Below are 17,041 nucleotides of genomic sequence, written 5' to 3' on the forward strand. Positions count from 1 at the left end.
GAAGAAGAGCAGAAAAGTTGGACTGGAGAGTATGAGAAGCAATCCAGGGTTCGTGGGTAAAGCAGTCACAAGCTAGTAAATGATCCATTCCTGCTCCCAAACAGGACAAGAAACCTTAAACATGTTTCACATATAGCAGGAGTCGACTGGTGAACTGTAAGGCTCAGGGAAAGCAGGGCTCTGCCTGTCAGTCATCCTAAGCCTGTCACTCTGCTGTTCTGTAATCCTTTTGGTATTGTTTGATGTATGTATGTTTTATCTTCCAAACTGACTAAAGCTTCTTGAGCACAGGGACCATGTCTTTTTTTTGCTTCTGCGTATTCCGCCCCCGCCCCCTCTCTCTCTCTCTCTCTCTCTCTCTCTCTCTCTCTCTCTCTCTCTCTCTCTCTCTCTCTCTCACACACACACACACACACACACACACACACACACACACACACACACACACGCTGTTTCATCAGGAAGGGGAAACCTGTAAACACATAAAGAGCGAGAGGACAGCTTGTGGGTTCCGATTATACCCCAGCCATTACGTTGTACACTTTCTGTGTGTAGTCTGTGGTCTGTGCGTTCATGATGGCTCAGTGAGGTGAGTGTTCCTGAAATCAAAGTTTAGAGTTTTCAGAGGTCTTGCATTAATGAGTTGTAGATGTAGAATTGAAGCCCGGGTCTGGCTTTAGAACCTGTGTGTGCTTTTCACCCCCCACAGTAAACACTTGAGTCCTCTCCAGCTCACTGAACTCTTTGGTCTGTACTGTTGCTGTTGTTGCTACCACTGCTGTGCTGGGACTGCATGTCACCACTGGGAAGTGGGCAGAGCTAGTATTTCCATGACCCCATTTCACAGATGGGGAAACTAAGACTCAGAGACTTGCCCAAGATCTCAAAGCTGGTAAGTGGAAGAGTTCAGACTTTAGACTTGCTAACTTACAATCCGTTTGCTCTTCCCACACATCACATTGCTGTCTTAATTTATCTGCATGAATGCATGACTGTGGCCCAGTTGCACCGATGCCTTTTCTACAGAAATGTCAGTACACACCAACATTGCATGGAGCCATGTGGAAAAGAAAAAAATTCATGCCTTCTGAGGAGCTTCCGTTTTAATGGAGGATGATAACAGAGCACCACCTAAATGCTTGAGAATGGTTAACAAGTGAGAATTAAAAGATGGGTGCCCTCTGTTCTGTAGATTGACTAGTGGAAATGGACCATAAAACTGTAAAATTCTTAATTATTCCCAGCTGTAAAGTTGGACTAAAGGGTAGGAATAAAGATAACAGACATGATTCGGAAATACTCTTCCTGGGTTTACGTAGAAAGTAGCTTGGTGGTTCACACCCTGGCAGCTAGTCCCAGAATGGCCTGTTCTTTTGGAAATGTAATTGTGTTAGTACTGTCAGTGGTGGCATGTCTACCAAGCAGTTCATCACTGGCTTTAGTAGGCCCCTGCCAGTTCCACTCTGCCTCTCCTTACCGTTCAGTCCCTACCATACCTCACTGCCTTCGGGGACCAACACCTTTAAACCTAGGTCATTAGGTGTTTAAAGTTTGTGTTTGGTTGGTTGGCTTGGGTTTGGGTTTTTGACTTTTGAGCCAGGCTCTTGTTTTTACAGATGTGTACAACGACTCCCAACCTTTAGACCTAGAAGTTTCTTACCCTCCAGTGTGCTGTTCTCAGACGTTGTTTCCTTTCCTTCGCATCAGTTGTTAGGATTCAGTATCACAGAATTCCTCATCATAATCAGAACCAGAAAAAATGTGTGTCCTCCATCGTGGCTGGGTCATAGCAGGACTAGAGGGTTGCTGATGACTGTCCACTGGCATTTCTGTCTGTCTGCCACAAAGGCAGCGCAAGCTCTGTGGGTCCTGAAAAATAGCGCTGTTCCCCCGAATTTGTCCTGTGTTCTGGCTCCTGTAGGTGGTGCCGGACCTCAGTACCTGTCCTGGGGCCATAGGGACACTTTACCACTCACCTTCACCGGCTCCCTTCCACACCTACCTGAGGCACAGTGCCTTTCCTTCCCACAGCACAGCCATAATCCGTCTTTCTCTCATTCTCCATCCACCACTACAGTGACCTCCTAAGATTACCTGTCGGCACCTATTCCAGTGTGTCTGCCACCACCACACCACTCCCGGAGGGTATGAACCACGGGGCTCTACAAGATAAATGCTAAGCTCCTTCCTTTGGCCTTGTCACCCTTCCCTCCTCCCCTCACTTCTTCCGGGAACCTCTACTCTCTAAACACTGGTCCCTTGTCCAGCCTTACAAGAGCACAGAGCAGCAGAGGCAAATTAACAGTCACACGAGACAGTGGGGCCTCGCAGTCGCCTTCGCCTGGCACAGGGGTCTCCTCTGCGGTGTCTCCTCTGCCTCTCCCAGGTAGTGTGGCCATGCTTCTTCTCAGGAGCCACAGTGTCGCATCTGCAGTCCTCAGGACATGCACCCATCTGGGGCCCGGCTCATCTCGGGTCTGTTTGTTTCGTCCACTCATCAAGGGCAGCAGCTGCCGCTTGTCCTCCTGGGCTGCCCAGCAGGTGGCAGTTCTTTTACGTAGCTGTTGACAGTGAACTCAACTGCTTTTCCGTGCAGTTAGGACAGCCAGCTGAGATGGGGTTGACGGCAAAGAGCACTGGACTAGGATTCAGGAGACCTGTCCCATGCCCAACCCTGCCACTAAGTGGCCTTGGGTGAGTCACGCAGCGTCCTTTTAAAGAAGGGGGTTGGACTAAATGATCTGTGAGGCCCCTTCCAACTTGAAGCTTTATGATTCTGATCCTGTTTCCTACATATAATACACAGGAGCCTCAGTTTACCAGCCAGTCAGGCATCCACGTTTCCCAGACTCTGGCCTCAGCAGTCATCCTCTGGTGCTAGCCAGGGCCACTTGCTTCGGTCCTGTTACTAAACCAAGTCCCTGAGCTGAGCTCCCCTCCCCAGGTTCCAGTGTGCTGTCACAGCTGTACAGCTGCGCCTTCCCAGGAGGGAGCCCCTCTTCATGTTGCCCGAAGGGACAGTAGCAAGGGGGGGGGGGCAAGTGCTACTGTGTCCTTCACACCACAGCCACCGACATGACAGCTGCTGCAGCGTCGTGTTCTCAGGCAGTGGCGCCCATTTCCATGAGAAATAAGGCTAAGCAGCTCTGAGCCTTTGCCGCCCTCTCAAACGCACCACTGGCCTGTTGGGAGTGGAAGCGTTGGGGTTAGCAGCTCAGTAGGGATGTTCGTCACAATCTCCATGCAATAATAAATAAGGCCTAGGAAAAGATTAAATAAATCTTTCCTGATGCTTTTGATTGGCTTAATCGATAACTAACCATTTTAGATGAGGCTGTAACTTGTGGAGTGGATACAATTGGATTAGGTGAAGACAGTTGGGGAGCTTTGAAGAGATTAAAAATGGCTGTCAATCCCATAATTAAACTGCCACAAACAAAAGCAATAGTATTTTAAACAAAAAGAAGGAAAGAGAGAGAAAAGGGAAGAAAACTTGGGGAACTCCAGCTGATTTGAAATGAATCAACAAGTGCTCACGAGTCAGAGGCGATGGGAACAAAACCAAATTTGACAGTTGATGCTATTAAATGAAACGTGTGTTTAATTCTGAGTTGGGCAGGTGAAACTCCAGCAGCTTTAACTTCTCTAAAACAAATGAATCCACGAGAGGAAAAAAAGTTCATTATTCAAAACAGAAGAGACCTGCTCCTTGTCCTGAGCCCATTTGGACCTTGACTTTTCATACTTTAATTGGCTTAGTAGGTTTGGCTTGTGTGAATGAAGCCTTTCATCCCCTTTCATCTTTCCATTCCAAACACACAGAGAGCTTGAGAGAAAACACTTGGGTTTTTAAAGACTTCTCTTTTTAAAAGGATGGGGATCTGGGCGGGGGAGGGTGTGTGTGATGCTGGTGAATACTTTTTTTCTCCTTCTTTTATCTCTTTTTCCAGAGAGGAGTTGCTTAAGCCAATGGGACTAAAACCTGATGGGACAATAACTCCCTTGGAGGAAGCACTCAGCCAGTACTCTGTCCTTGAAGAGACCAGCTCCGACACGGACTGAGCGCCGTCACCTGCCCCGCTCTCAATATGGCTTTCATCAGCATCTTTTCTCTGTAGCTCCAGGGGAATCTTTTTCTCTAAAACATTTATGCCCTTGCTTTGGCTAGAAACACATTAGCTGGTTTACTCGTTGGGTACCCAGCGTATGTAAGAGGTGGTCCTGTGTTCTCTGCGACAGTGAGGCATCCACGTAGAGCTGGAGTTAGGCAGAGGTGCGGGCTAGGAGCAGAAGCAGTCATTCCATTTCATCAGGATGCAGTGCGGGACTTCACTCTGCCGAGCAGCCCCGCTCCAGTCTGGCAGTGTTGTCGCCAGGGTTCCTAGCCGAAGATTCAGCCGTGTCCCTCCACTGGCTCGTAAACCGCCCCTTCTAAGTCTCTCCAGCAACCCAGGCACACGAGAGGCCGAGGAGCTGGTAACTAAGGGCTGAGGCAGGTGACTCCTTAGATCAGCACTGACTGAGTGGAAGCCAGGCAGCTGCCCTGTACACCTAGTCCACCCTTCATTTCAGTTTTATATAAATGTGGAAACACACACACAGAGCCCCAGACTTACAAACCTGTTACACTCTTGAAAGTTTGTATGTCACTTAGCGAAAACTTCAGACTACAGCTCTCCCTGTGAGGAGTTAGAAATGATGGTTTAGTTCCAGGCAGCTACATGTGCCTATTTATTCCTCATGTTCCTGAACACTACACGTACCGTAGGGCTGGACCACCATCTGTACCGCTGCATCCAGAGCGTGCATTCTGAGGTCTCACTCAGGGTGCCAAGTATACACTCATCCTCCAGGCAACAGAGAGGATGGGGCTCCCCGAGTAGTGGGAGTTCTTTCGTGGCCTGTGCTGGGGGTAGGGAGCCAACAGCACCCATTTGTACATAAAGGTCATTCGTATGTCACATGTTTTAAACAAGGGTCTCTGTGTGTATTTGTGTGTGTGTTCTTTCTACCATATGTGATCAGTTTAATGGTAACTTTATTTATTTAAAAAAAGAAACACAAATAGTTACTATTAAACTGATTAAGGCTGTTTATTTTTACTCTTAGAAATGGTCATATGAAGTAGACGTGCAATCATGTAGACAGGCCAAGTTGATCAGTGGCTAAAGTTAAAAAGGGGTTGGTTTCCTTTCATATATGTATGGATGTGTACCTGCACATCCATACATATATGCACACACATAGATTATGTGCTTAACCACTGCCTTTTAAAACTTTAAATTAAATAAAACATTGGGGATGACTCAATTTGGCCATCTGTGTGTGTTTCTTTATGGTACATGGGCTAACAACACCATTGCACAGTTTATGTTTCAAAGTGTTTTCCATCTGTTAACCTCACTTGTCATCATATAACCTCTTTAAAGGATGAAGTATGCATAATACCAGTGAGAATGGCATTTATCCTAAATTATTTCTGACAAACCCTCACATCAAGCATTGAATCGGAAAAGGCCTTTGAGCTGCCAGAGAGATGTAAGTTTCTTAAAATTTACTCAGAGGGGAACCTTTAAAGAACAATTGCACCACTGAGATTTACGTTCATTTCTAACGTGTCATTGCTTGGACTTTAAGCCCCACCCCCCACACCCCCAAAAGCAGAGGAGGAGTTTACTAGACTTAAAGTAGAGGCACTGAAAGCAAAAGACGCCAGCTGGGGGGAAAGGCCGGCAGCACCTATTCATCACAGTTCAGATGGGGTCAGACCCATGCCAGGGTGGAGCGAGAACAACACTGTCCAAGACCAAGCAAACCTGGGACTCTACTTCCCTAAGAACACCCAAGTTCACCCAGAAAATAACGTGTGTGATGCTGTGGCCATAGACATATTTTCCTAATGGTGGCCCTGAGCTGCTGTAAAAGAATAAATTCTTTGTAAGTGACTAGGAAGAGTATGTGCATTATAGGATTTTTATCCAATAATTGTTGGGGAGAGCTTGTGGTCCATGTTTTAGCCAATGGTGTATAAAATTTTCATTTTATTTAGCAATTCATGATTTTAGCTTAAGTGGAAAAATCCAGAGAAAAAGAATTTAATTATTTTGTTATTTCATTCTACAAAGCATTTTGAAAGTATTTTTATAATCTCTGGTCAGATAGCTTTGCCGTGAGTATCAGCCTAACAAATCAGGCCGTGCCTGGTGAGATGCTCCTTGCAGGCCCCGAGCACAGTGCTTGCTGGGTGCTGTAGGGTGCTGTAGCTCTGCTCCTAGGCGCTCAGTCAGTTCTTTCCACTTCGCATCTCTCCGGACTGTGTACTTCTCTTTTTTTTAAGGATTAATTCTTAGAAAGAAGATGGAATAGTTTCACCTTACACACAGAAAGAACACTGAGCATCAAGTTACATGTCTTCTCTGTAACCACCCCATCTCAAGGCAGCACCTCTCCAGAGGACTTGCCCTTAGTTCCCGGCCCAGCAGCCCGCCAGAGTCCAGCTGCAGGCTCGACTTCAACACCTTCCCCACTGCATGTCTGACCACACAGCCAGAGGCTTTGAGACGGAAGCAGCGTGGGCTGCCGGAGGTGGTCGCTCTCGGGCCATTTCAAGCAATAACTATGTTAGCAGAAGCAGTCTCAGACTTTCCCATCGTCAGGGAGATGCCGGCATGGGAGTGAGAAGTGTGGTCAGTTAGGAGAGTTTAAATGAAGACCTGGGCACCTTTAGGTCAGAGAGCAGTGGTGTGGGCTGTTCCCTCTCCAATGAGAGGGATGGGACAGTGGCCACTGCCGTCTCCAGCCTCCGCCTACACTGGCCTCTGGAAGTGAAGGATGGATGGGGAAGCATGTCCTAAAGTGAGGCATTCGAGCTGCTTGAAAGAACAGTTCCCAGATGGCTGTGATCTTTCAGGTGCCCTGTGGCCCTCAGTGGCAGACGCTAGCCTTCCTTCATATATGACAGTGTGAAGCTTTGCGAGTGACTCCACGACGCCTCAGCACACAAATCTTGCTGCCTCCCAGGACTAGGTAGGTGTCAGCCTGCATCCCCCTTGTCTGTCAAAGTCACACATGTTCCCTGTAGAATATTGGGAAAGTGCAGGAAACAAGCTCATCGCTGACCCAGAGTCCTCCCTCCCTGAGCATCACTGTTAATGTTTAGTGTATTCCCTTTCTGTATTTTTTCTATGCATATATAATTTATTTTACTACAAGATTGGACCATGCTGTGTTTACAGATTTGTATCCTGCTTTCTTTAACATAATGTGAGCATTTTCCCTTAACAATAAATATTCTTCAAATGTTAATGGCTATGACATTCCATTATGTAAAGTATGGCAAACACTGTTGATCACTGCTGTGAATATTATGACCTATAACCCAGCTCCCACCCATTAAAAAGATGTTGCCTCCCGTCTTTGGGGAAGGCAGCCTGGGCCTCTACACAGTAAAGCTGCAGCAACTGGAATAAACTGGGAGGAGCAGGCTCACCCAGCTGTGCAGCGCTGTCCAGAAGCTGTGGTAGCATGGCATAGCAGCAAGATTAAGTGCCCAGAAAGTCTTGCAAAGTGAGTAGCATGGGTGCCAGAGGACTTGGAGATGCAGAGGGTGGTAGCCTTGGTTGGTGGGGAGCCTGGTACCGGCTTTTTTGGAGGTATCTACTGTGGTTGTGAGGTGGAGAACATTCAAGGGGAGAGAGAGATGTGTTCTTGAGGAAAACCACCATGACACCTGTTGGAGTGTGAGGAGCAGAGTCTGGAGGAGGAAGAAATGAATTATGTTCTAGGAAGAAGTCATGAAGGTGAAGTCAGGAACAGCCAAGCTGAGACTTGAGCAGAGGAGAAGCTCCAGGAAGATGGGAGATGAGCTGACACGCTGCGAGCCGCGCTAGACCCACACAGATAGTTCTGTGATTGACATTCCAACTCCAGCATGAGCTTGACATGTACAGGAGAGAAGCTGTTCCTGTCAGAACTAGCTCGAACTGAAGCTCGTAGACAAAGGCACACAGTGTGTCTACAGATGCAGGAGACTGTAGGCATGACAGGACAGGTATTCCGTGCCTTGGAACTAGATAGGGAAGAGCCACATTTCAGGCAAGGACTGGACAGGACACAAAGTCCACTGCTATGGAGTAGACTGGGTTGGAGAAAAAAGATGGAAAGTCGTTGCCTCAGCATCTGTAGATTAAGAAAGGTCTGAAGTAGAGCATGATGGGAGGTATGGACAAGGCTGAATTCCAGAAATACTTAAAACTGCAATCAACACAATCTAACCTGAAGGTTTAGAAGAAAGAGCTCAGATAGTGGAGCTCGGTCCCAACTTAGGGACTAATCAGTGGGTTGGAAACAGGAAAAGGTAACTAGTAACTAAGAATTTTTTCCAAGGGACTAGAGGCATGGCTCAGCGCTTAAGAGCATTGGATGTTCTAGAGGACCCTGGTTCAAGTCCCAGTGCCTGCATGGTAGCTCTCAAACATCTATAACTTCAATTCCATGGAATCCAGCAATGTCTTCTGGCCTACACAGGCACCAGGCACACATGGTACAGAAATACATGCCGGCAAAATATCCATACATAGCAAAAGAATTATTTCCAGGACTTCAAAACTTTCAGGTCACTGTGTTAGCTTCTGTAACTGAGAAATGATCAAGGTATTCGTCTCATAAAGAGAATAAGTAGGCTCGCTCATAGCTCTGGCTGTTTCAGTTCATGGTTAGTTGACCTCATTGCTTTGGGGCCTGTGTCGAGACAATACATTATGATGGGGAGGGAGTGCATGGCACAGGAAACTGAGCTTATAGCCAGAAAAAAAAAAGGAGGGTGGGGTGGGGAGAGGAAGGGGCTAGGATCCCACAGTCCCTCTCAGGGAATGGTCCCACTAATCAGAGGCCTTCCCAATAGACTCCAACTTCTTGCTTCCCAGTAGTGCCCGGCTGAGGAATAAGCCTTTAATATATGGTCCTTTGGGAGAGTTTCCAGGAAAGACAACAGTCCCCAAGCATTTCTATCCTGCATAAACAGTGCTGTGGTGTGCAAGCACTGCACACATACGTGCTGATGTAAGTAACACGCTGGAGGGTGGTTTCCAAGCTAATTACTGTATTCATGGTGTCCTTTTGCCTGTTTATACTTTCTATCAAAATATACAATTTGTAGCAGTTGTGTGGAAAGGAAATGATGGAAAATTCAGGCTTTAAAAAGAAATCTTCGCCGGGCGGTGGTGGCGCACGCCTTTAATCCCAGCACTCGGGAGGCAGAGCCAGGCGGATCTCTGTGAGTTCGAGGCCAGCCTGGGCTACCACGTGAGTCCCAGGAAAGGCGCAAAGCTACACAGAGAAACCCTGTCTCGAAAAACCAAAAAAAAAAAAAAAAAAAAAAAAAAAAAAAAAAAAGAAATCTTCTAGCCGGGCGGTGGTGGCGCATGCCTTTAATCCCAGCACTCGGGAGGCAGAGCCAGGTGGATCTCTGTGAGTTCGAGGCCAGCCTGGTCTCCAAAGCGAGTTCCAGGAAAGGCGCAAAGCTACACAGAGAAACCCTGTCTCGAAAAACCAAAAAAAAAAAAAAAAAAAAAAAAAAAAGAAATCTTCTAATTGAAGACTTAAAACTCTTGATAACCAATATCAAAAGAAAATCAAAATTTGCTTATTTGAAGAGCCTGGAGGTATTCAAGGAAGCAGATGAACCACACTGAGGAAAGTATACAGATGTAATAGATCTTGGTTCTGTTATGGGAGGGGTGGTTATAAAGGGATTTATAAAAACCCGTGATGTTGGCTATGGCAGGAGAGTTTACACCATAGGAATTGGCAAACACTGCACCCCAGGGCCTTCCCCTGCATCTGCAGCAGTCGCTGGGAGATCCTGCAGAGCCTAGAATGGCCGAGATAGCAGGGAGGTCTCAGAATGGCTCATGGTGAGGGTCGGTAAATCCCCCTCCCAGCAGCCCCCAACATGTGCATCCATGAAAGCATGTGATACTTGTTCTGTATGAATCCCAGACCCCTGCAATCCAAGAGCTTCCCTAAGAAGGGGTTGGGTCAGAGGGTTCCCGACCTCATGCCAGCAAAGAAGACGGAGAAGAGTCCCTTCTGGGGAAAGAAAACAAAAGGTAGACGCCTCCCACTTTGAGTCTCTCTCCAGTCAACTCTGAGAACCCTGGCAGCCAGCATTTTCTTCTGGAAGAACTGGCCCAAAGGGACCTGAAGAGACAATCGGGATCCTTCTTTGAAATAGGAAGATGGCTCTTGGTCCCGTCCGTCCCCACGCGCTCACGCAGCCGCTGGTTCATCAAATACACCATTAACTGCTGCAGAGGACGAGAGAGCGGGCTGGCCTTCTGCAGCTGTTCTGCCTCTGCAGAAAGAGTTCACGAACACAGTATACTGGCGACTGGGAGGTAGCTTCGCATCTGCTGGCGAGCCTGCGCAGACACATCCAAAGGAGGCCACATGCTCAGGCGGGGAGATTCTGTAGTCCTGAGGGATGCTTCCAACAGAGTGTGCTTGAGCTGAGTCCTGAAACAAGCCGCGGGAACACACAAGGCCTAATCCCTCCAGCGAGAAGGTGCCGCGGTGCATAGGCCCTGTAACAGGAGCAGTCCTGCTCTGACCAGGGGACTGCAGGAGGCCAGTGCAAGCCTGAGCAGAGAGGGGCTGGCAACCCTTCCCTGGCTGCCTTCCAGTATAGGTTTAGACTCAGCCATAATCCACACTGAGGCTTTAGTAGATGCAGCCTAGCAGTCTTCTGGGAAGATAACAGCTTCCTCCACACCAGGATTAGAGGTCACTCCGTCCTGAAAGACCAAAGGAAAAGTGGCCGTACTGTGCCAGAAGATGAGGCCAGAGCCACAGCACAGCAGATCATGCCGACTTTGGAGGAGATGCGGTGAGCCCTTGTGCAGTTCCCAAGTTGATGTTCCATGTCTCTTCAATTTGCAGAGACAGCCAAAGGTCACTGGATCTTGAGGAAATTCTCTCACATGAAAAAAAGAGACCAGAACAGAAATGGTAGGGAGCTTTTCCTCCACAGGTTTATTTTAACTACGGGCTTCAGCTCTGTTGCCTGGAAAGGGAAGATGGAGTGAGCGACACTCAAGAGTAAGCCTAGGGCCAAGTGAGCAATCATGAAATGGTGGCCAGAGAGCGGCAGCACGGCAGGGGACACTGTCTGAAAGTCCACCTGGGTCTTCTGAAGAAAGATGACACAGACTAAACACGGACACCGTGAAAATAGACTACGTGGTAGCAGTCAGCACACACGTGCATGCAGGTGTGTGTGGGGGGGGTCATGTGTGCGTGCACCTCACCTCACATTCTTAGGAGTAATAATGAAATACAGTATTTACCCTGTGGCAGGGTCTGTGATGGGCTCCTGGCATGTCTAATCCTTTGGTCTTCACAACAAGCTAGGGCAAAGCTAGGTTCTTATTCTTCATCTGCTGGTGGGAAATGGAGGCTGAGAAGGCAGGTCTGACCTGGCTAGCAGTGACTTAGCATTCAACACAGATGAGTGGGTCTCAGCTAGGCTCTCTGCCCACAGGGGTGGGCGGGGGCAGGGGGCACTGCAGGGGACTCAGCCTTGCGCGGTAGGCTTCTTTGTGCCTTGCAGTACAGGCGGGCTTTTTAAGCACCCTCAGTGCCATTCCCTTCCCGAGTAGATCCAGCCATCCAAGGTATATCCTGGGGCTCCTGTGCCTGGTGCCACCTCAGCCTTGTCAAGCATTGCCAGAGTCCCATCCCACATGTGTGCTGGGTGGTGGGAGCTCTTCACTGTCCTCTCCTTCCACAGTGTCTCAGAGTGGTGAACAGCACTGCCCAAGTCTCGAATCCAGCTCTTCGGCCTCCATGGTCGGGGTTCTGTGGCAACTGTTTCTCGGGAACTGATAATCCTGCCCTCACTCCAAATCCTAGGAGAATCTTTCTTATGGCCCCACTTCACATCTGTATCCCTTCTCCAGAGACAGCCTCAGGCAGAAGATTCAGCCTTCAGAGTGGGGGTCTGCCTGCAAAGGGGAGGGTGGGGTGGCTGGGGGAGGGGCCCCTTTTCACAGTCTACGTGGGTATCATCTCATCCTGCCGCCTCCATGCTCTCACCACAGCCCGAGAAGCACTCTATAAATACGCTAACTCTAACGGGGGACCTGTCACCCTCCCTCCTTACACCTCCGTGTACCCCTGAAATCGCAGCCCAGAAGCCTCTAGCAGGTTCTTCTTGGAATTCTGCAATACAAGCGTTTCCTCCCCACTAGGACTGGGCAAGTCGTCCCATCCTGACAGACCAGACCCCAAGCCCCCTACTCTTAGTACTTTCTGGAATGAAGTAAAAAGAAAAATGGCCCTAGGAGTTTGCGGCCACCATTCCTGGCCTGGCCTATGCGTGTTACGCGCTCTTCTCTGTAAGAAAAGAAGGGAGTTGCAGGCAGAGTGTTTGGGTTGGTTGGAGATTACCGCCCCCACCCCCTTTTCCTTGGTGTCAATTAGCATAATTTAAAAGGCAAAGGCCGAGGGGGGGAAAACTCTCAATATCTTTGGGGCCCCCGCTCTGGGGCTTTGAACTTTTCTGTCCTTTGGGGCTGATTATGGCCAAGTGACCCATATTTAAAAAGCATTTACAATAAAATGATGCACTTCCTTTTGTGCCATCAGCTTTCCTGATGAAAAGCAAAAATGTTTTAAAATTGTTCCTTTTTGTCAGCGGTAATGGCTGTGCTATATTTCAGCACGTCCCCCTTGCGGCCATAGAAAGGGAAGGGTAATAAAGGCACAGCTGTAGACACTTTATGGCCTGCTTGGGGGCCTTCGTGGGAGGAAAGGGGAGTGGAGGGAAGAAGCAGATTGACTGTGTGTCAACAAATGCAGCTGGGGAAAAAAAGAAAGCTTTTAAAGACCTCTGCAACTTAAAGTCCAAGATAAATGATGCTCCCATTTGGGAAGGAGAAAACATGGAGGTGGAATTGAATAAAGACTGGCTGAAAAGAGGAGGATTCCAAAGGCTTTTCTCTGCAGCCAGGCAGCTCTCGGGAGAACGTGAAAGTGGCCACAGTGAGGGGGTGCAGCTCAGCGGGACAACAAAGGCCCATCCCTGCCAGCGCCCGCCCGCCCGCCCGATGTGCTGCTGCGGCCTCAGCCCCAGCCCTGCCTGCTCCCGAAGCCTAGCCAACTGGAAGGCAGTGACAGTCCGGCCAGCGGGCGGTAGGTCAGTCCCGAAGGATGCCCTGGAAAATGAGTACAGTCCTACTTCAGGGCCAGCTTGAGCTTTGCATTGGAGGAGAGGTCAGAAAAGCATAATGTGACCCTCCCACCCCCACCCCACCCCACCCCCCACCCCGTGGAAAGATGCTGAGTCACACCTTATGGTGAAAACTACTCCAGCTCTGACGGGGACTAGCTGTGTGAGGTGAGCGTGTCTGTGAGCAGTGGGGGCCTGGACATCCTGAAGTCAGTGACAGTTTACAGAAACCTTCCCTTCCCCTACCTCATTTGAATCTCCACCTGAGAGGCCAGGTGGGATCCTTGATCCCCAGCTAAGGACTTGTGCATCTGTTCAGGTGATCTCTTTGTGACTGGTGAATAGAGAGATGGGATCCCCCAAGGGACAGCCAGAGGAAAAAGGAAGCAAGGACCAAGAGCCTTCTCATCTTACCCTAACTGAGACTCCAAGGTAGTTGATTCAGCAGATATGCGATGTTGAAGGGAACACTGAGCTGGTGTCTCCTGGGTGAACTTCAAGCCAAGCTCGCAGCCAGAGGGAGATGCTCTGCAGAGCACACACATCTAGACAGCAAAACCTGGACCCAAGAACAGTCACTCAAGACATCCAGACGGTCATGCTGTCTGACTGCATGGCTAACATAAAATGAAATGTCCAGGAGATCAGCTGGCCAGTGAAAAAAGAGAGGCAGTTAGGTGTCTGGGACATGGTTAATTGCAAGATTAATTACTGCAGTCACTTTAATAACTACTAAAGCTCAGAGGAAAACGTGTGCTTGTAAATTTGAGCATCTCAATGTTTTAAAATATGAACTCTGAAGTCACACAATCTTACATGTGTTAGCCATTTGCAATGGTGTGTGTGGGGGGGGTGGGTGGTTGGTTGGTTGGTTGGTTTTTGTTGTTATTTTGTTTTTTTGGAATAGTGTATCACTCTGTAGTCCAGATTGGCCTTGAACTTACCATGTAACCCAGGCTTGCCTGAACTCCCAATCTTTCTGTCTCAGCTTGCAGAGTGCAGGTATTACAGATATGCACCACCATGTCCATCATGAATCTGAGTGAGTGATTTCACCTCCTTGAAGCTTAGTTTTTCATTTTGGGGGGCAATCATAACACCCATTCATCGGAGGCTCGATGAGACAGTGTACATAAAGTGCCTAGCAGAATTCCGGCACATAGGAAGAAGGCTGTTCATTGTTATTAGCACAAATCACACTTGGGCTGCAGCAGGCCAGGAGGATATTGCAGGGCTCTTCAGGACTTCTTAGACTTTGCTGGACACACAAATCCCTGGAGGTGTGGTTATACGAAGATCTAGACTCAGAGGGGCGGGGGGCCTGAGAGCCTACATGTCCAGGTGAAGGCATGAAGCCGGTCTGCTGCCCCTTTTGGTCTCCAGGAAAGCATGACTGAGGAATGTGAGAAAATTAAATGAGGTATGGGGCGGGGGCGGGGGGGGGGGGGGGGGGCTTCCCTAGATGAAGACAAATCTAGAATATAATGTTCCCAAATCGCTGTGAAGACCCCATTTAAATCTGGGGTGACTGAGAAGCATAACATAAAATAACTAGTTGCCACATAATTAGAAAAATCAATGGACGCTGAGGACCAACTCCCACAAATGGTCCTCTGATGTACACTATACCATGGTCCTCATATGCCAGTACACAGACACACAGACACACACACACACACACACACACACACACACACACACACACACACACACACGTCTGCAGTAAGCCTAGCACACAGGCTTCAGCAGACACATGCTCAGTGGAAGGAGCCACGGAGTCCTGAAACTAGTGGGCTCTTTGGGGATTAGCTAGGCCCATTTCCCTTATTTCACTGATGAGGAAACCACTGTGAAGTCCAAAGTCACGTTTTGTGGCCAAACCAGGGTGCCAACTGACCTTCTCTGGCCCTGAACTACAGGGTCCTCACTCACTCCTCCCTCAGGCAGGAAGAACTACACTGATCTTGCCAAGACTCTCCGAGCCTCAGCTGCAGCCCACTGCTCGCACAGGTGCCTGGAGTAGCTGAGGCAGGGGAGCAACCTCTGAGGCCAAGGTGGCTGAGCGCCAGCCAGAGAGAAGCCAGGCTGTGGGTGAGGACGTCAGTAAGAGGAGAGTGAGTACTGCCCGGCATTCACCAGGGACAGCAGCTTGCTGTTTCTCGGTTCCGTCTCGTCACACCTACCTAGTCTGCATTTGGGATCTGACTGGACTGCTTCACGTGTTTCTCACGAGTTCGTTTCTACAGCAGAGCATCATTTGTCATACCTGCACTGTAGGCTTACTTCTCGAAGCTCTCCGGCACGGGCGTCCCCCACTGCCGGGTCTTGAGCTCGCTCCCTCAGTGTCTTGTTATTCGGTCCTCCCTGCAAGGGCATCCAGGAAGAACAGCTCTGCAAACCCATGTGTCCCTGGCTGTTTGTGTGGATTCCTAGAATAGAAGTGCATCGCTTGGTAGTGAGGAGTCAGCTCACGCAAGGTTTTTGCTGCATCCAGCCAAACTGCTTTCCAGGAAGCAACCTACATTTTTTTCTGTTAAGGAACCTTCTAGGAGATTAAATTCCTGTGAGTAGCTCTATTTGTCTTTAAAAGTTTAGCCGGGCGGTGGTGGCGCACACCTTTAATCCCAGCACTCGGGAGGCAGAGCCAGGCGGATCTCTGTGAGTTCGAGGCCAGCCTGGGCTACCAAGTGAGTTCCAGGAAAGGCGCAAAACTACACAGAGAAACCCTGTCTCGAAAAACCAAAAAAAAATAAAAAAAAAAAGTTTGTTTCACCTAAAAAAATATGAGTCTTTTTATTCCATAGCAACTTCCCTGTATTTCTCGGCACAGCAAGCAACCCACTCATTCACTCATTCATTCATTCATTCATTCAGGACATCACTACAAGCTATATTGTTTATATAGTGTATGCATTAGTAGTAGACATATAGCGAAACACTTATATATATCCTATACTCTGACTCTATGAAATGGTAATTATTGTCTTCATTATACAGATGAGAAACCAAATACCTAAAGAAATAAATCATCACTGAAAGTGGTAGAATTGGAACTCAAGCTTGATTCCAAGACCCACTGGCTCTCTAGTATCAAGCAACACTGACCTCAAGTGGACTACTGGACTGGACCTGCAGCACTAACTGCTCATAGATAGTCAAGTGTTTTACCAACACTTTGCCCGACATCTCTCCTCCACTGACCTCGTCATTCCCAGTGTGAGCCCTCCTGTCCTTCTCCCGTCCACCATCACTGGGCAAATACACTTTGAGCACATCTTGTGTCCAGCCAGTGATATCCAGCGCTAAACAAGAAGGTACAGTCTGTGTCTCTGTGGAGCTAACAATCTACGTGTTGGGCAACAAACAGTTACGTAGGTAGACAGGCAAACAATGACATCACTACAAATTGGCAACCTGCTTGTGGCAGTTTGCTTTCTGTTGATACAACAAAACCCCAACAATGGACCATTTATAAAGAGATTTTGTGTTAGTTACTTTTCTTGTCCTTGTGATAACATGTAAGGCTTCTTTTGGGTCACGGTTTTAGAAGGTAGCCATTGTAGTAGGCGTGGTAGGCATGGCAGCTGGAGGGCTTGGTTCACATGGCAGGAGCATGCAATGTAGGACACAGATGGACTGGTCCATGACCTTCACAGGCCTGCTCCCTGGAGCCTATGAGTACTAGCTAGGCCCCATGTCCCAACAGTTCTGTAATCGTCCCAAATAGGACCACCAGCTAAAGACTAAGTGTTCCGCTATGTGAGCCTGTGGACGAGGGGCAGAGGGAAGGGCTGGAGTTGGACATTCAAACCA

The 17,041-nt window shown here is 48.5% G+C and overlaps 1 protein-coding gene across 9 annotated transcripts in view; it reads left to right on the top strand.

Moving 5' to 3' along the window:
• The window catches only part of Ric8b (RIC8 guanine nucleotide exchange factor B), a 107,079-nt gene extending 99,774 nt beyond the window's left edge, over positions 1-7,305 (top strand). For 4 of the 9 annotated variants that reach the window (XR_008221574.1, XR_008221576.1, XR_008221577.1 and 1 more), the window contains one exon: positions 3,951-4,063. Coding sequence is in view for 4 of the 9 variants with exons in the window: in XM_052752926.1 (XP_052608886.1) it covers positions 710-860 (151 nt within the window). In the remaining 5 variants the exon portion in view is untranslated. Of the gene's footprint in view, positions 1-709; positions 893-3,950 lie in introns of those variants that run through there. The other 5 variants (XM_052752926.1, XM_052752929.1, XM_052752927.1 and 2 more) reach the window with 3 other exon arrangements.
• The last annotated feature ends 9,736 nt before the right edge of the window (positions 7,306-17,041 follow it).

This window comes from Peromyscus californicus, unplaced genomic scaffold, assembly GCF_007827085.1.
Source record: "Peromyscus californicus insignis strain IS unplaced genomic scaffold, ASM782708v3 Scaffold_24__1_contigs__length_46423439, whole genome shotgun sequence".
In the NCBI taxonomy this organism is placed as follows: Eukaryota; Metazoa; Chordata; class Mammalia; order Rodentia; family Cricetidae; genus Peromyscus; species Peromyscus californicus.